The 19,220-nt window shown below is 40.7% G+C and overlaps 1 protein-coding gene across 2 annotated transcripts in view; it reads right to left on the bottom strand.

Annotated features, from left to right (window-relative positions):
• The window catches only part of LOC137295415 (cyclic nucleotide-gated channel alpha-3-like), a 59,812-nt gene that overhangs the window by 26,889 nt on the left and 13,703 nt on the right, over positions 1 to 19,220 (bottom strand). Inside the window, exons 3-9 of one of the 2 annotated variants that reach the window (XM_067826776.1) lie at positions 11,291 to 11,334; positions 7,279 to 7,426; positions 5,980 to 6,060; positions 4,983 to 5,060; positions 4,308 to 4,415; positions 1,658 to 1,763; positions 473 to 517 (exon numbers count right to left, since the gene is read on the bottom strand). In XM_067826776.1, coding sequence (XP_067682877.1) covers positions 473 to 517; positions 1,658 to 1,763; positions 4,308 to 4,415; positions 4,983 to 5,060; positions 5,980 to 6,060; positions 7,279 to 7,426; positions 11,291 to 11,334 — 610 coding nt within the window. The remainder of the gene's footprint in view (positions 1 to 472; positions 518 to 1,657; positions 1,764 to 4,307; positions 4,416 to 4,982; positions 5,061 to 5,979; positions 6,061 to 7,278; positions 7,427 to 11,290; positions 11,335 to 19,220) is intronic. The other variant, XM_067826777.1, reaches the window with a different exon arrangement.

Here is a 19,220-nt window from a genome sequence, read left to right as displayed (position 1 = left end):
ATCAAGAAGTTGACATTCATTAATTATCTCACTTATGTGTATAACTTGTAAATGTCAAGTCAAAGATTTGGGGAATGTGTTTTAACCGGTCGAGTACAAATTTAAAAGAAACCATATCGAGTAGTGCCTTTATGCACATGGTTTAGGATGCTATAATCTGAAGCGATCACCATGGTGTAGCGATCACCATGGTTAACACTTTACATGACTACAAGACCCCGTCAACAGATCATAATCGCCTCTCATCACATCCCCATTACCAAAACAAGCTTAAGAAAGCGTAGCGGATGTGTCTGTTCCTGAGACAAGCGGCAGTTGAAAAGACGTCCAGTGTAACAGAAACGTCAGTTAGAACAGGGTGAATATATAAACCAAACCCAGTTAGATAAGGCCGTCATGTAAGATAAGGCTGTGGGGTTTACTACAGAGAGGTGAAAATGAAATAAATATATATTAAAGAGAGAGAACTCACTGGCATCGTGAAAAATGATGCTAAAGGGAAGAAGCTGAAGAACACCTGCAAAAGAAGGATATATCACGTGACTTCTAAATACATTGAACAAACGTCACGCGTACAAATGGTATATTATATACTGACAGCAAAAGAAATTTTCGAAAACAAATTTGAAATCTCACTAAAGTTTTCATTCATTTTTTTGTGTTGCGTTTCAAAACTTGACAAATAGCCAGTGTTGCATTTCTTTTGCTGTTCAGTATATTTCAAATGATTAATCAATTTACGTAAACCTGGTTCTGTGTTTGATTCAATACAGATTCAGCTAGTGTTTGCATGTTGTTCAATGTACAGAAGTCTCGTGCCAAATGAAACGGGGTGAAGTTCCCTTATCCCGTGTTGAACCTAAAGATTCAAGTTCAAGTCAGACATTCTCAGTACTCTAAGCACTGAAGACTAAATCATGCTGGTGGAACTGAGTGACTTAACGTTATATAGTTCCAGGCACGGAGGGCGCCATCAGAAATGAACTCCACATATCCACAAGTTACACCTTACTAAACCTTTCAATATGCGTGGGGTATTTTGAAAATCAGAATAACTGATATCGAGTGTCTGACTTGAGCGTGAATAGTAATTACCATGCAATCGTGCTTAACGTCCAACAGAGGTAACTTATTAGATTTAATGTTCCTATCAAAGAACATCTGGTGTATGTTCATCATTTACATAATGAAATGTGGACATCACGATTATATCAGTATTAATGGTGACATTAGTACGACTTTAAAGCTCATGCGGTTATGTGTCTCACTACTTAACAAACACATGCATTTAAACAGAATCAGTAAACAACATATGCTTCTTGTTACCTACCCTTAAAGTTTGGTGTAAAGATGATTTGAAATTTACGTAAATGTTCATGTTTAATCTGGGTCTACACTTTCTTAAGAAAGTACTAGTACACTGGGATTGATCCAAATCAGGGATTCGAACCTACACTCCCGAAGCTAGGCGAGGCCTACTCTCCAGTATTCAGTCAGCGATTTAACCCACTCCGCTTCTCAGGAGGTACTGAACAAGATACTAGAATTTGTGCTTTGCCAAGAAAACGTTTTCCTAGATTTAACATGTAATTTTGTGTCGTTTTCTGAAAGACGTTAAAAGATACATGTTGTGGGTGTTCTTTGACTCTGACCTTACCTGTCAACATCCCGTACGCTGTGGTGAGCGGAAGTATTGACGACACATCCAACAGGAACCTTGTTTTCCCACGATAGTGACGAAATAGCTGTTCTGGATCCCGAACCTATAAAGTCCGTTATGTATGTGTTTAATACTGGATCTCAACCATAAATACAGTCAAAGAGCCTTCATATCAAATCGACGAAGTGAGTGTACATGTAACATGGCTTTATAGTAATGAATAATCCGTGTAACACGCAACAATGGGCATGCCGCATACAACAGGGACAGGTAGTTTTCAACAGAATGGGAAGGTTCCCATTGGTTTTTTCTGCCACACTGTATGAGAAGGGCTGTACGCTGTAGTTTGCAATATTCTGGCAACATCAATGTTTGGGGCACTAGAGTATTGTTTAGCACATTGTACTAATGGTTGATCTTCCCATAATAAGAAGTAGGCCATGATCTAAATAAACGACTGTTCCAAGCCGCTTTAAACTCAAATTACTCAGTCCCTCTACGTTAATGCTGATGTAATCATTTGTAGACAGTATAAATACCTACAGAACGATGCCTACATTTCGGTGAAGATTCTAAAGATCCTCCTACGTTTCAAGCCCAACGGTGCTGCTTTCAAAAGGTCATAGGTGATGTGTGTCAATTTTTTACAACATATAATTATATTATTCACAAAACTGATTTCCAGTGCAATTCCCAGCGTGCACAACGTTTACATGTTTTTTGTCAGGTGAATAATTGGTTTGCCTCTGCATGTGTTTTTGATGGGTGTCACTGGTGAGGCAGGAAACGCTCACATTTTCGCTTGATGGAAATGTATAAAAACATGCTCGTACAACTGACATGTTTCCAAACCAGAGACATTTTGACCAAGTGTTTTGTCGTTATCATTTAAAAATCTTGGTTCATGGTATAGAATCAGTGTGAATTATTTTGTTCAAGGACGGCATGTACACCAACCAGGTGCTATGGATTTGCAGAGAGGCATTCATGAACTCCAAAAAGCAACAAAGCTCATGCATTGTTTATTCATGATTATAAAACGTTCGATTGAAGTTTAGAAGAGCTCATTTTCTGCTGGAGAACACTGGTTGACATGATAACAGAGTCGTACTAATTGTATGACCCTGCCATTTAGTCCATACAGGATATTCTCAGCCATGAATATTTACTCCTCAAGCATGAGCTAACATTAAGGTTTTGTCTGTGTATGAGGAATTGCCCTTTTTCGTAGCTGCTCCCAATAATTGAACAAAACCTATCGGAAGGTTCCAGATTGATTAAGCTGGTTTCTGTAATCAATGCAACAAACTTGAAACAATGATTGATAACATGTCAAAACGCATGGGTACCATTTGAATATTATCTACTCTATCTGAATCTAGCACAGCTGACAGCAATATGACGACATTGGCCGAAAGCAATCATTACTCAGCGATTATTATTGTCCAACTTCTGTTCTGGAGAGAGCAAATGGTGAAGTGAGCCATTAACAAGATTCTTAAATCATCTCCGTCCAATTACACGATCCTGCTGCACGCCATGACCAGAATAATCTCTGACATTTTGCCGAAGGCGTTGGCCAGTATCGTTGCGCCAAACAAATGGCGTCACTGACGGTGCCTCTTATCACTGTGGTGCTAATCTCCCTTAGCAAATAATCTTACTCAAGTATTTCTAACCACGACTATTGTCCACGTTACATTCAACAGGGTCTCGTCGCCAATAGCTGTAAAACTGCAGCTGCGGCGTTAAGTAGTATTCACTCACTCACTTTGGGAATCGGAGCCATCATTGTACTATTAGTATGGGATTATCATGTGTTCCAGAATGGTTCTTAAAGGGAATCTGGTCTCTTGAGAGAGTAGCGGATGCTGCAGGTAGAGAAAGGCATGCTTGCCCATTTTCCTAAAACAACGAGTTTTATTGACCCATTCCTATACTTTGCCTTTAACAGCCAGTTTGGGCTTTGTCGTTTTATCTTTATATTGGGTATATATCTATAAGCTGTCATAGATTATATTGCATTTTCCTTTCCGAGTGAGTGCGTCATGTTTTTACTGCATCGGTAACGTCAGCGGGTCATTTATCTAAGGGTTGGAAACTCAAAGACATCACGAATGTGCCCTTAATCTCAATTGATGCAAAAATCGGACTGGAGCCATCCCCAGCAGATCCAGCTTGGTCAAGGGACACAACGCTGATCACTGAATTTAGTCGCTGGGTTTCTTCCATCTCCCAAGTTGGACCTTATGAGGAACTACATTGACTTACTCATGATGACGGCAGTGTTTGTTATTCACATGGGTGAGTGAGTTTAGTTTTACGCCGCACTCGGCAATATTACAGCTATATGGCGGCGGTCTGTGAATAATCGAGTCTGGACCAGACAATCCAGTGATCAACAACATGAGCATCGATCTGCGCAATTGGGAACCGATGACATGTGTCAACCAAGTCAGCTAGCCTAACCACCCGACTCCGTTAGTCGCCTCTTACGACAAGCATAGTCGCCCTTTATAGCAAGCATGGATTGCTGAAGGCCTATTCTACCCCGGGACCTTTACGGGTCAGTTATTCACATGGATGTTAAGGGTTACATCAGTACTAATGTTAGCGTCACTATATCTGATACTGTCGCTAATCTCACCAAGCAGCCGTCCTGTAGAAAGGCCGTCCTGGCTTGAACTCCGATATCGACGAGGTAAATGACGTCACCGATGTTGTCAAGTGTTGAAAAGATGCGCTGGTACACTGACTGCAATGAACAGGAATAGACGTGTGAGTTGTGTACTAGACAAAACCGATGCCGTTTCTCTCACTGTAATGTATTTACATTATTAGAATAAGCTTTGACTGTAACATATTACTCGTTTAATGACCTCTGACGTACGATATGCTTCATGATAATATGCTTTAAGTATCCGTTGTGTAAACGACGTCATTGACCACACAAAACAAAGACCAACACTGTGGTATCGAGTTCAGTGTCGTAACTGAGGATACGTTTACTTGAAGGTGACATTTAGAAGTTGATGTGATAACCAAGGGATATGAATTTCCAGTTTCTTTATTACAATGCTACCATTGCTATCACTTGGTATGGTAACACACTTATCACTTGCTTGATAACGGTGTTAGCTCCTACACCAAAACAACGTAAACATTGTAATGAAAGGTTGTATATCTATGGAACTATATCTCTTATTAATTGGAAACGGTTGGTAAGATTACAGTTTCAGATAACGTTGACAGGCGTCACTGACAACACTGACGTCATAACATAACAAGATGGGTACCGTGTCGGTGGCGCTGATGTACTCACGTGTTCGCGAAGTTCCCGGAAGGCGACTCTGAGGATGATGACAGCACAGTTGTACATGACGGCGGAGGCAACGACTCCCTGGCAACACACGACACCGTATCCTCTTATTAAAGTTCATGGCGCATACTGCTGTATCTGACATAATCACAAACGTGTTAGTACATGCCAACGAAGATCCGGGTTAGACTTGGTCTTCAGTAACCCATGCTTGTCGAAAGAGGCAAATGCTTGTCGTAAGAGGACCGAGTGGTCAGGCTCGCTGACTTTGTTGACACATGTCATCATATTCCGATTGCCAATTTCGATGGTCATGATGTTGACCATTGGATTATCTGGTTCAGATGTTTTATACACCGCCGCCTTATATTGGTCTTGGGACAGGGGTTTAAACTTTGTATTGTGTAAAGAGAGAGAGAATTAGTATGTAACCACTTAAAATACATAAATACATGTATGCATGATTTGTATCTTATCACTGTGGTTCATCAACATTAACCACATCACCGCTTGCAAATATATTGGAATGACACAAGCGCCAACTGTTACTTGCCACGACTCCAGATACCATCAGCGCATCAACACTTGAGTTAATTATTTTACCTGAAAGCCGCCGAAATCCAGGGAATGACATAACAACCATAAGCAGATACATCATTCCATCAAAACGGAAAACATGTTGACAACGCCATGAAAGCACTGCCTGTTTTCATCTCATTGGAACAAAACAAAACATTCCGGGTGATAAAAGACATGGCTGATGACATGTACTTTTCTCTGAATCCATGCGGGTATTCTATGGTAGAAATGACTTAATTAATCAGGATAGTCAGCCTACCTGACGTGTGTCATCCTTGCTCAAAATATCGATCACTGGATTGTCTGATACATACTAGATTATATACAGGCTGCAGTCAAATAGCCAGATTTGCTGAGTACGGAGGACCGTGCACATCGCCTCTGAATACGCCTGTCTAGTAAATACAACAAGCATACTTACCATCCAGTAGTACGCCCATTTCCCGTTAGGGTCCAGAACAAGATCCTCAGGGGTGGGGTCCACTGGGGTCGAGTTTGTGACCTGCAGCGGATGACATATAATTAAACGTCCACTGTGATAAGGATTACTGTGAATCATAATTAACATTCAGATGCAAAAATAGCCTTTTCACCAAAGAAACAACAGGACGATTAAAGAATTCTACTGTAGGTACGTTTTACTAGTATTAGTTGCAAACATAAAACTACCATCACGACAATCGAAAGGTAGTATCATCCATTAAACAGACCAAGCTGCCTAGATATTTTTGATGCTACATACTGATTCTTGAAATGATCAAATACTGCTGTTTTGGTCTTCTAACACATTATAAACTTTAAATTACTCTGGTCGGAGTCATTACTTTATTATTCTGCGAACCCGTCTGTCTAAGACTGATGATACAATGCCACAGGTGAGCACTGTTTTTGATAACGATAAATGTATGTTTGTATAAAATGGCTTGGAGAACACGGCATTGTCGCCACCGGGTCAATAACACCTGCTCGCGCTGAGACAGATTCAAGTGTCTGGACTGGCAAATGTTCCTAAAGTTCGTGATAAACAAAACCGTAGGATATAAATCTTAGCACTTTAGCAAAATCACTGTCTTCGCTGCATGCAGTTGTATAACCACGACGGTAGCAGATTCATATAGTCGAAATGGAGTATAACTGTCTCGTTGAAGTTGGGCGTGTCTGTTTGTGTCTGAACGTGCGTGCATGCATGCATGCATACATGGTTGGTTGTACTAACGCTGGTTTTATAGTGCCAGAACAAGAACTACAGTATAATATCGATCCCCCGCTCAAACCGTATGCTGATCCCGAGTCGATGAGTCACTGTTTAATCACCGGAGCAGGGTAATTGATCAAGGTGCTGTCAAGTTACCACTAAACCACTTGGGATCGAACTGCCCACCTTCGAACTGCCCACCATGTTTTCTGGGCAGGAGGTTACTTCTTTGTAGACTATGAGGAATTTCAACTACACAAGGTTGTTACTTTATCTACTAATATGTCTTCGAGACATAAAGTTGTGAAAAAGATGATTTAGAATGACTTATAGAGTATGTAATATAACTTAAAATGTGATGATTGCTCGTGGTTGCGATCGCAGAAAAAAATCCCTAAACTCAAAAAACAAAAACATAAACGGCAACATTCTTTTGAAAACCCGAGATTATCTCAGATCTAAAATATCCAGGCCAGCTTAAAAAGCTACAGCAAGTTGAAAGCTGGCAATCATTGCTTGTGTCACCTTTTTGTCGTCCTTTGGGGAGTCTGAGGTGCCGTCAGTTGACGTGGAATTAGAGGGGATCTCTGATTGGTCCGGTTCGTCATGTGACCTTGACATTGTCATGGTGCTTCCCTCCTTCAGCAAGGTCGGTCTCCACTTGTCATGAGGTCTGAAGAGGAATGAATGCTTGTGTATCACTATTAATGCACACACACGAAAGCCCATATAACAATCACATGCGGAATTGCACATATCCCAAACGTTCTGACCAAAACAGGATACTCGCATTGGCGGTAGACTTGTTACTTCAGAAGCTTGAATCCCCAGGGAATCCAGCCTAAAGGAAGCCCTGAGTACGCGTTTCATATGGTGAGTGAGTGAGTATAGTTTTACGCCGCGTTTAGCAATATTCCAGCACTACGTGGGCTTTGGCTTTTGTTTCATATTATGATCGTAAGGCTGCGGCAGACGTAAATCTAGCATGATCTAGTATGCTAGTTACGACAGTCGTAGCGCTAAGATGGCTTTGGGCATGTTGACCCATGCTTTTGATACTGTCTGGCTGTCATCTTTTGGAATGCAGTTAGTCACACCACTCATCCCTTCATTGAACCGTTCATTGAACCGTTAGTGTTACGACAATAGTAACATTACGATCGAGTTGAAATGCGGGGCCCTACGCTTGTCATAAGTGATGATCAAGGTGATGATCAAGTTTTGACAGTGCGTGGCTGATGTCACCTTAACCGGCGTGGATAAGAGTTCATACATTCAACCCTTTGTAAATAAAGCTGTCTGTGAAGATCCAGGGTAGAACTGATCTTCAGCAAACCGTGCATGTCGTGAGAGTCGACAAATGGGATCGGGTGGCCAGGCTCGCTGACTTGGCTGACACATGTCATCGGTTCCCAGTTGCGTAGCTCGATGCTTACTATGGGTGTTTCCATATATTATGTGACTTGATTGTCTATGGTATTTCACACCTCAACCACAGCTACGTCAAAACAACATCTCGGCATCATCAAAACAACAAAATATCTTTACTTCACATGCAAATTAACATTACCACTACATCACATCATCGCATCAATGCCAAAACAACATAACAGCAACAACGAAAGAACAGCATTGCTACAAGGAAACAACATCCCTACATCATCAAAACAACACGAAACCATCACAACGACGTCAAAATAACATCACACCAATACCAAAACAGAATGACTTAGAGTTAAGTCCCTTTGATTGTTTTATATATTATCATATACGGCGCTACATATATGTTTGTATATTATTTATTATTATATTTGCAACAACAACAAAAAAAACATCACTGAAATATCAATAAAACACCAAACCATCACAGCAACATCAAAACAATATTACTGCAACAACAAACAGAACAGTATGATCAACACAACACCACATCATATGCAATACAACACATAGTAACAACATCATGGAACCATCACAGCTATTTAACAGCAGAATTAACACAGGACTATCGCTCAGCATCCTGCAAGCAGTACCTAATCTTCATCTACCCCAGAACAACACCAAAGACACACCACAGCCATAATACAACGACATATTTCTACATCAAAGCAACGCCATCAGAAAATTGTCTTTCTTACGCAGATACATCTCAACAGAATCTTGTAAAAGATTCTTGTTGATTGTCTCGTTTAACAACAGTTAGAAAAGCATCGCCAAATCACATTGGCAGAGAAATACATGTTTCACGATAACATTGTTTACTGGCTATTTCGTGTTTATTTAAACGTGTTTTCCTTGTGTCAACCGCTCGGGATATCCCTGAAACTGAAGATCACTATTGACCCACTTTCCCCACGTGTTTACCCTTGGGAGCTGTACAACTACAGAATTCCGAACAATGTGTTTGCATTTAAGCGCTTTCTTTATGCACCAACATTGTCAGTCGCACATGGGAATAAACTGAGTCATGTAATTGTCATGTTTACATGACACGTCGTTCTTGAACACCTATTCGATAAAGACAGTAGCCCGCCTCGAAAGACACTGCCCCGCCTTGAAAGACACTGCCATGTCTCGGCGTGTCCCAGTAATGTCTGAACAGAGATAATGTGCAGGAAGCGAGCATACACACACCTCTACATCCGACAAGACCCGGTCTTTGTGCGAGATTATGAGCACGGAAAAGTCTCACAAACTCACAAAAGCCTACTTTCAATGCACCTTAGAAAACCACTTAACTTGAACTTGGATTTTTCTTTTTCAAAATTGAGGCATTTAGTATGGTTTTACGGGTGATATTTATCCGGCCATTTGTACTTCTAAAATGAAATTCGAAACTTGTTTGAGGCAATGGATGCAAAAAAACCCAAACGAAACAAAAACAAAAAAATAACATACACGCCTGTACACTTTATGCTTAGGAAACAGGCGATGACTGAAAGATACACAGATACCCCGATCACTACTACTCCAGATTAAACATATTTCGTAAAATCATCAAACACAACTGCTGTGAAAACATGAATTTCACACAACGATTTTATCGAAAAGTATTTTTGCACATGTAATTTGTGAAGTAAATCCGGCAACCTACTAGCTATACACAAACAAGTTACGCCATTTGTCGAAGGAATATAAAGCGCATATGTTGTTAACGGGTCAGCTGGGCAACAGTCAGTCCCGAAAAAGCCAATATTTCATATATGACATCATCTGCATACAGTTTTACATAAAAATCACCGAAACGATTACCAGTCTTGTAGTACTATTAAAATTAAGCTGCGGGCCAATCATTTTCACGGCTAAATTGATAATTTTCGCTTTAATATGTCATTCCGAATATATTAACGTGCAAACACAAAGAAAAACAGACGACCCACCGTGATGCTGGTAGTATGATGGTCATTTTGGTATCTCTGCTTGCCTGTCCCTTATGTCCACGATAATCAGCTATCTTTCGGGTCACTGTCTCTGGTCATTGCATAATTGACCGTACACGATACTCGTGATTTCACGACTATGTATATTGCCGTAATTACAGTGTATAATGTCCAGTGATGGTTTCGCCCTCGGCTGTAACCCCTGACGTCTCTTCCCAAGAGATGGACACTGATTAAAACACTGGTAGCTTTCAGTAACCCACACTTTGTAAGATCTCCCACCGACCATCACCCACCGTCACTGGCCTGTTCACTGAGACCCACTGACAGCACGACATGGGTTAGTATGTCAGTATGGCTTATGTCAGGTGATAATTGACAGAGACCGGTTGCAGATGAAGGTACCATCCATTAATTGTAAAATTACAATGGAATACATAATTTATTATATAACCCCTAAACAACGGTGGAATTAATTGTAACGTGATAGTTTTTTGGCACACTACAAGGCAAGACCTTCGTGTAACCACCGGCCAACTGTGACCTAATCTGTATAATTTACCAATTGTGATTTAAACCCTTTATATATCACTTAAAGTGGAGCAATTAAACACACACACACACACACACACGCACGCACGCACACTACTTAATAAATACTGCCTGTGTCTCTCAGGACAGAAGCGTACTTTCAAAGCAGTTTGCTATACAGTATAAACTAATTAGCATAATTTAACGTAATTCAATAATTTCACAGATACATATGTATGTAAACAATGAAAACCGGTTAATCCGTCCCAAATGAAATAATTATCTGAATTCGATTTTCCCACCGATATATGGCGACAATAAATATTAACCTTATATTTCTAATGCCAGTCAGGTTATTGAAAAAAACAAAAAAACAAAAAAGAAGTTAATGTTTTCGACAAACAAGCCCTTAAACCAAGCGATCCCAGTCGCGTCGCTTTCGGCAACACAGGACCGGCCTCTTCCACAAACAATGTACAAGAGGAACATTAAAACACATGTAAGCCAGTCCAGGGAACGCGTAAAAACGCTTCATAGTGCACATGCACTAAGCCCCTGGTGTGATACACATGGAAGAGATACGAATGACACGAGGTAAAGAATGCTGAGCGTTAAACTGGTCCTACCTGGAAGGGAGGGTGACTTCTTCCTCATCCTCTGGCGAGTCGCGCTGAAAGTGAGAGAGAGAGAGAGAGGTGTATTGAAGGGGAACAAGATCGATGTGGTTGTATTGGGAAATTCACCAGCCTGCTGCAGTGTCGCATAGAATACTGCTGAGGACTTGGCATAGCTGTTCCACTTGTTGACTGTTTCATCTCTCAAATGTTACGTCTTAGGCATTAAGTAACATTTTTACACGGTAACATGTTTAAGTTGGGGCAAAATACAGGCATCTATTCGGGAGCACCTGGTGTCATCACACAATAGTAATTCTGAAATGTGTTGTAGATGTAGTGATGAACTGTGCAATGAGCTCTGTTTTTAACAATTTCCTTATGATGATGAAAAGCGTTTTGACGCATTTATTATGCTGAGTTTGTGATTATTTATCCTAGCATGAAGTGGTTAAAGAATACAATTTCGACGACTATCCACCCTTGATATCCCGATGCTAAGCATCATAGCTGCGTTAATACTGGCAATAGTAGCTGTATATACATTGTGTTTTACCAGACATTATAATATATACGTTGAGGCCACGTTTGACAAAGCGACCGTAGCGTTATGGCGCCGTAAGCCTATGTCTATCACGGAACTATATTGTTCCCATATAATGGTGTTTGTTGATTAAAGTTATCAAAAACGTCAACATCAGGTTATCTGCGCGGACAAGGTCAACTAGTGGTGGACATCATGAATTGATCGCTGTAAATCACAGATGACACTTATGCACTTATTTCTTTGAACCATTTGTGTCACGAAAATCATAACTTTACGATGGATTTGTTATACGAGGCCCTGCACTTGTAAATGTTGCCCAAGTTGATGATCAAGTTTGGACAGTACGATGCTGATGTCTGTCTCCATTACCGGAGTGAATCAGTGTTCATACTAACAACCACTGCACCCTTGTTAAAAAAGCGACCCGTGAAGATCTGTTTTAGAATTGATCTTCAGCAACCAATGCTTGTCGGGGGGATAACGGGATCGGGTGATCACATTCGCTGACTTTCATGTCATCGTATCCCAACTGCGTAGACCAATGCCCATGCTCTTGATCACTGGATTGTCTGGTTCAGGATCGATTAATCACAAACCGTCGCCTTTTAGCTGGAACATTGGAGCTTGCAGCGGTAAACAAGCAAAACATGGTTCTAGTCTGTTCTTTACCGGAAGCACGACATTCTCACAATTTGTAGAAAGAGCGTTTGCTCCATGAAGCCGCCAGCACTCCTCTGAACTTTCTCTTTTTGCTTGCATTTTGAAATTCTATGAACTCACCAAGTACCTAATTTATCCAGATGGACACGTCACGGAGCGTAACATCAAGGTTTTCAATTGTAAAGTCATTCACTGACGTTGCTTTACGTTTGGCAAGCACAGGTAACATTGAAATATCATCAGCACCTTAGCTAAGCCGACATAAACAATATCGGCCTGACGTCGTAACGAACAAAGTACAAATCATAGGACATTCCAAGAAGGACTGACACGATCATAACTTCTGTATTCTGGCACGCGTTTATAGAGGTCTTAGCGCTACGACTGTTATGAGGAATGAGGTTCTTGATTCAGGTTAACGTTTGTTCACTGCCTATGGAAGTCTTATCTTTATTTTCTGTTTTAGCGAATAAACCGGCCTCCTGAATATATGTCCTTCTGGGTTGGCTCGTCTCCTGATAGCACCTAACAGTAGAATGAGACAGAATGGGCTAAAACGTTGCTCGAACACCTGGTAATATCACTATTTCAAAGTGACTCATACACACGCACCCACGATGATGTCCATATCAATGGATTTCCTAGGAAACGGTTTTGTCGTTATTCTTTGATGCAGGCTCAATACCGATTGCGCTAAGACAAGCCAAAGATAAAGGTTTAACACGGCATGGTCAGCAAGAGACATACCATGGTTAAACAAGACACATATATTAATAATACGCTACACTGATAATGTATCAAACATACTGATTATTCACAGGCAAGACCTTAACTATGCTAAGGCAAAACAACGATTATTTGAAGAGGCCCCGGAATGGTAAGACGAAACAATGACCCAGACAATGCAAAAGACAAAAAACTGATCACTCAATCACAAGATCTAGACAAAGACAAATGATGATTACACGAAGCCGAGACACAAAAACATGGAAAGACAGGACACACATCATGATAGAAAGAAAACTGATCATTCGAAGACAAGACCCAAACAATGCTAGGACAATGCAGTAATTATACTAAGACAATGGACGGATTATACTAAGAAAAGACACAAGGCCGTAACATTTCACGGACGAATTTCATTTTGCGGACGACACATGAAAAACAGATTTAGAGTTATCTCCCTTCCATCGATTTCCATTCACAAAATATCGGTAATTTCCGTGCACCATGCGTCATTTTATGTTATTCGAGATAAAAAAAAGAGTATCTACCACGTAGTACCGAATCAGTTGCTACTGACAAAGGGGTGTATTGCAATCCACCTCGCTTGTACACAGCGTGCTCAGCCGATCAGACAGCGACAGTTATGTGTGAAGTAAGATAAATATTAACACATACAGTTTCGACCAAACCACAATATCGCGAATGTGCAACGAGAAATGTAGGTTTATTTCGCGTCAACACAATCAGCTACATGTATGCTATGTCTCAGCAGTTCTTGAAACACTATTACATCGATCTGTGTCATTCGAATTCCCCGTGGATGTGGGACATGTTGTTGAGAATATCCTTCTGGTAGCCGCTTGATTCACAGCGTCCCTTGTGTCCAGACTCTACAGCTGGCAATTAAGTTTTCAACTAGATTAGACAGCAATCAGTCTGTAACGGCCATCAACGTTGCAGCTACATCATCAAGGGACGCTTCAGCTGAGTCAACTGTAACGTTCGTGGAAGTAGCGATTGGTTTTGAGCTCACAGTATTTGTATATATGCTAATCTACTGAACAGTAGCTGGTGCTTTTTGAATAACACGCATCCCTATGCCAGCGGCTGGTGTGGTTGAACTGACTATATCAATGTAGATGAGTACAATATGCAGATCTTAACTGCACTGAAACTATCTGATACCGTGGGGAGTCGGTCAGCATGTAAAATTTAACACTACCTTAACGGTGAATCCGAACGGTGAATCTTATGGACCACAAACTGTAGTACCAGCTAGTTGTACCACGTGACAGCACCTTGAGACAACTTTCAACATTATACGTTGATATTGAGTAAATAGTGAGCAATGCATGATTAACATATATGGTAATGTGAAGACTAACAACGCCGAGGTACCTACTCTGTAGATGATTACTTGGAACTTGACCCCAGCCTTATCTGCGTATTGTTATACTATATATTATCCTTCGCCAGTCATATTTGGGCCATACGATACCATGCTCAACGTTTAGAATTTAGAAACAGAATCATTCTCAGCCACTAAATCAACACATGACCCTCCTTGCCTTGCCCGTCAAGATCCCTCTCTCATACACTACTCGGCAAAAGAAAGATACACTTGATCATTGGATTTGACCGAAACATTGAGAACAATTAAAATGTTTCTAGACTGAATGAGTGAGTGAGTTTAGTTTTACGCCGCATTCAGCAGTATTCCAGCTATATGGCGTCCGTCTGAGGGTCATCGAGTCCAACCAGAAAATCCAGCGATCAACAGCATGAGCATCGATCTGTGAAATTGAGAACCAATGACATGTGTCAACCAAGTCAGCGTGCCTGACCGCCCGATCCCGTTAGTCGCCTCCTGAGACAAACATTTTCGCCTTTTATGGCAAGCTTGGATTGATGAAGCCCTACTCCGGACCCCGGACCTTCACGGGTCAAGCCTGTGATAATGGAACGATACACATTGTTACCTCAATTCCACCCCGGACCTTTACGGGTCGTTTCTAGACTGAATACCTGGTAAATGGGAACCAACTCAAACTGCCATACCTATACCTGCTTCACGTTAGCCATTACAATGCCATCGAACACTTTATTTCGTAGAATTCATTTTTGACCCAATTAACCTTCGGAATATAGCCCCGTTTGCCCGGAGGTTGACAATTAATATAACAAACCTTTGAAAAATATCACCATTTTAAAACACAAACAAATGGGGATTCTGCAATGACTTTCGTAAGGACAGCAGTGAAACATAAATATGATATCAAAATAATTTTAGTGGCTTCACAATGGAATGAATTCCGAGACTGGCAAGCAATGTCATGCTGCCATATTGTGAACACCTTAAGTCTATGCATGACAACAAAGAAGTATTTAAAGAACAACCTGTATCGAACGAGGGCCGCAGCCATTTCAGAGAAATGTGAACTTCAATGCTAAAACTGCTCATTGTCATCTCGAAAGGTTTAGTGCAAGTCCTAAATAATACACACACCAAGTACGTTATATCCTAAAGCAGAACCCATGTCAAAACATATTGTTGAAATCCTCAGTATGTTAAAATGTAACTTATATGCTGCAATATTGTGAACACTGCCCTTCCTTCCTTCCTAAATTCATTCATTAATAATTGAAAACAGCATTCATTCTCATAGTTAGTCATCCACCTCAACGTTCACACCGTCACATAACTCACAGAAAGAACCTTGGCATAATCGAATTCATTTAGAAATACAATCTTGAATAATATACTCTGACAGTCATGTGAACTATAAACCTTTTCAAACCGTATTTCCATGTACTCTTAACCTTGCAATATCGCTTCATGTTAGACACAAATATTTCATTTAACAGGAAATGAATAATTTTAACACAGACACAATCAAATTTCGATGAAACTCTTTTTGATGAAGTAAAATATTTGTCCCTGTAACAGAAGTTACACGTAACGAGTAAACTGCGTGGAAGCAACTGATCTCGTGTCTGCTAGAAATAACACTTACCGACTCTCCCCTGATAAGATAAGCCATGCTGTCTCTCCTGAGGATCGGGATGCACTGACGATGGCGTGCCTTGTCTCACGTTGACCTCCATTACGTTACGTCTATAACTTCATGTTTTTACCGCGCGCGTGATCTACTACCAGATCTCCAACGTGATTCAACGTTCGATATAGACTGAAAGATTATTTCGTCCCTAGGAGGTATTTCCCACGAGCTCTGATTTGAGAGTGGATATTACCGCAACACGCCCCGTCCTAACGGTAAACCAACCTTGCCATCGAGTTTCGTATCATGTGAAGTTCGGACCATTCGGAATCAGGGCAAAAGGCAGATCAAATTGCTATGTTCCTCTGGAATAATGGCAATCTTTTGGCTTGGAACTAGGTGTTAGCGACGAGTGGGTCATTTGATTAATAAACTCCTAATCCCGAGATGCCCGGGTCTTCCTAATTGACTTTGCATTTCTTCAATAACGTTCTAAGTCCATTCTAGTCAGTATCATTTGAAATTGGTATTGATCATCAGAATGTTTCAATCTTACAATGCTTAGTTCAAAGTCAAGACGTTTGTTTTCTTGTCGTGGACACGTATTCCTCCATTACCGAGGTAATTCCACAATTGAGATGAGCAGTGGAGATTGGGGAAGATGGTCGGATAAAGAATATCAACAGTCTGGCTTCATGAACTTCAGACTGGTCAACACGCACTCAAATTAATGAAACAGATTGGATTTGTGATGTTCTAGTAATTGATCCAATAATTTCGGAAGAATTTCTATAGAATATGAACAAGATGAAGGACACGTCTGTCAACAATATTTACAATACAAACACAGGTGAAATGAACATGTTACCCAAACGTGATTTTGGCTGACCATTCAAACAGATTTCAAAACAATTTTGCCGTACACGCCCTGTGAAATTTGTAACAGCAAACATCGAAGGTTTTTTAGCTACTTTTTTCTACTTCTACTATTATGCCATGCAAATGACAACATCGCCTACCAATGATGCTTCGAAGACGTAAAACACACGGCAATTGCTCTTGACGGGTATACTCAGAAACTTGCTAATGCGGACTACTTCAGTGGAAACGCGATTATCCGTATTAATGAGATTTATGAAGATGGGCATAATTTGTACAATGGGCTGTAGAATCAACCACTATATCGTCTGTTGGCAACATCGAAAAGAATCCCTATGTTCAAGTAGGCTTGTGGGATGAGCGTTGTGTTGTGGGTCTCCATTAGTTGAGTTGGACCCTATTTCGCCGATTAGGGGCATAATGGGAGCTATTGTCCTGGTGATTCTGCCTCAAATTGACAAGGAACATCTACTCAGAGAGTAATTACAGTCTGTATGAGATGCATGGTCTGCGGATGATCACAACATGTGTGTCAATAAATAGCGGCAGTTGAGATTCATAAACGCAGAGCTAAATTCTTCAACTGACTACAGCATTTCTTATCCTTATGGAAATGGTACTTGTCGCTTCTGACCCGTGAAGATCCGGGTTACGACTGATCTTCAGTAACACATACAACTAACGGGATCGGGTGGTCAGACTCGCTGACCGTGTTCACACATGTCATCCTATCCCAATTGCTGACCGCCACCACGTATAATATTGTTAAGCGCGGCGTAAAATTAAACTCACTCACTCACTTGTCGCTTCTGTTAATAAGAACGTCCAGAAAGTACCTGACAAAATAATTGTTCTTGATAATGCGGACTTGTGTACGGTTGTAGATTGCCGTTCAGATGAATGTTGATATATACGCCCTTCAGATTAAAATTATTAATATGTAGCAAACTATGTCAGTGAAGGGAAACGAGATTTAGGTGCAAATGTTAATGCAGGGTCACAGTTTTCACTGTCACAGGGTATTAACTCTGCTACCTGAAAAATCGAATTTGCCATTGCTGAATGCAATAATAATTCATCCGTTGTAAGTGTGAGAAAAATACTTATGAAAATAGGGAAGTTGCCCCTTCTAGTGTTTAGACATCGAATTATCGATATGTTGCATTTATTCCATGGTGCTTACTTCACCTACATGTCACGTAATGTTATTTCCGTTCATTCATGCTAAGCTGAAATAACATGAAAAGAAATGTGTTTCCGTGATAAAATCTACCCCCAGTCTTCAGAAAATGTCAAGACCCTGCATATCATCTCGTTATAACAAATAAATATGCTTTTAAGACTAGAATAAGTCAATAAATTCATGAGGCGTCAAGGGGCTATATGTTACGTATGAGGAGGAAGATAAGGTACACACAACAATGTACCGGTGAAGTGACCAGCCGTGACCTCAACCTGACACGGTGATAAGCTGGTGTTGTCGCTGCCGCCAGGCCTGCTACATAGCACATTGTCCACCACAGTACAAATTACATACTTACTTTATTCTGCGATTGATCCATGACCGGTGTTATAGATTGGTATGTTACCATAAAATTTGGTAGCATTTGACACGGGCGTTGTTGTATGTGTTGTTTATGAGACATCTGGCAAGTCATTATTTATCATCGTATGGAGTGAGTGTTTTGTGTGAGTGTATTCTGCTGTTTTAGCACGGGTCATACCATTATAGTCACTACTAATACTACTGCTACAACTACTACTGCTGCTGCTACTACTACTACTACTACTACTACTACTACTACTACTACTACTACTGGTATTACACATGGCGCTACTGATGCCGCTGCTATTCTTACTTGTGGCACTACTGCTACTATTGCTGCTACTACGGCTACTACTACTGCTATTACTAATACCACTACTGCTGCTTATCCTCCCCCTCCTCCTCCTACTGCTGCAGCTACAACTGCTACTGCTATTCCTCCTCCTCATACTACTACTGGTACTACTGCTGCTCCTATTACTGCTTCGGCTGCTGCTGCCTCTGATGATGATAACGACAATGATGACAGTATTACTATGCCAATGACTATGACAGTAACACTGATGCAACGGCACCTACGTGTGC

This window comes from Haliotis asinina, chromosome 8 (genome assembly GCF_037392515.1).
Source record: "Haliotis asinina isolate JCU_RB_2024 chromosome 8, JCU_Hal_asi_v2, whole genome shotgun sequence".
NCBI classification, from domain to species: Eukaryota; Metazoa; Mollusca; class Gastropoda; order Lepetellida; family Haliotidae; genus Haliotis; species Haliotis asinina.
Note: the sequence above shows the minus strand (reverse complement) of the source record. Positions and strands in the feature narration are given on the sequence as shown.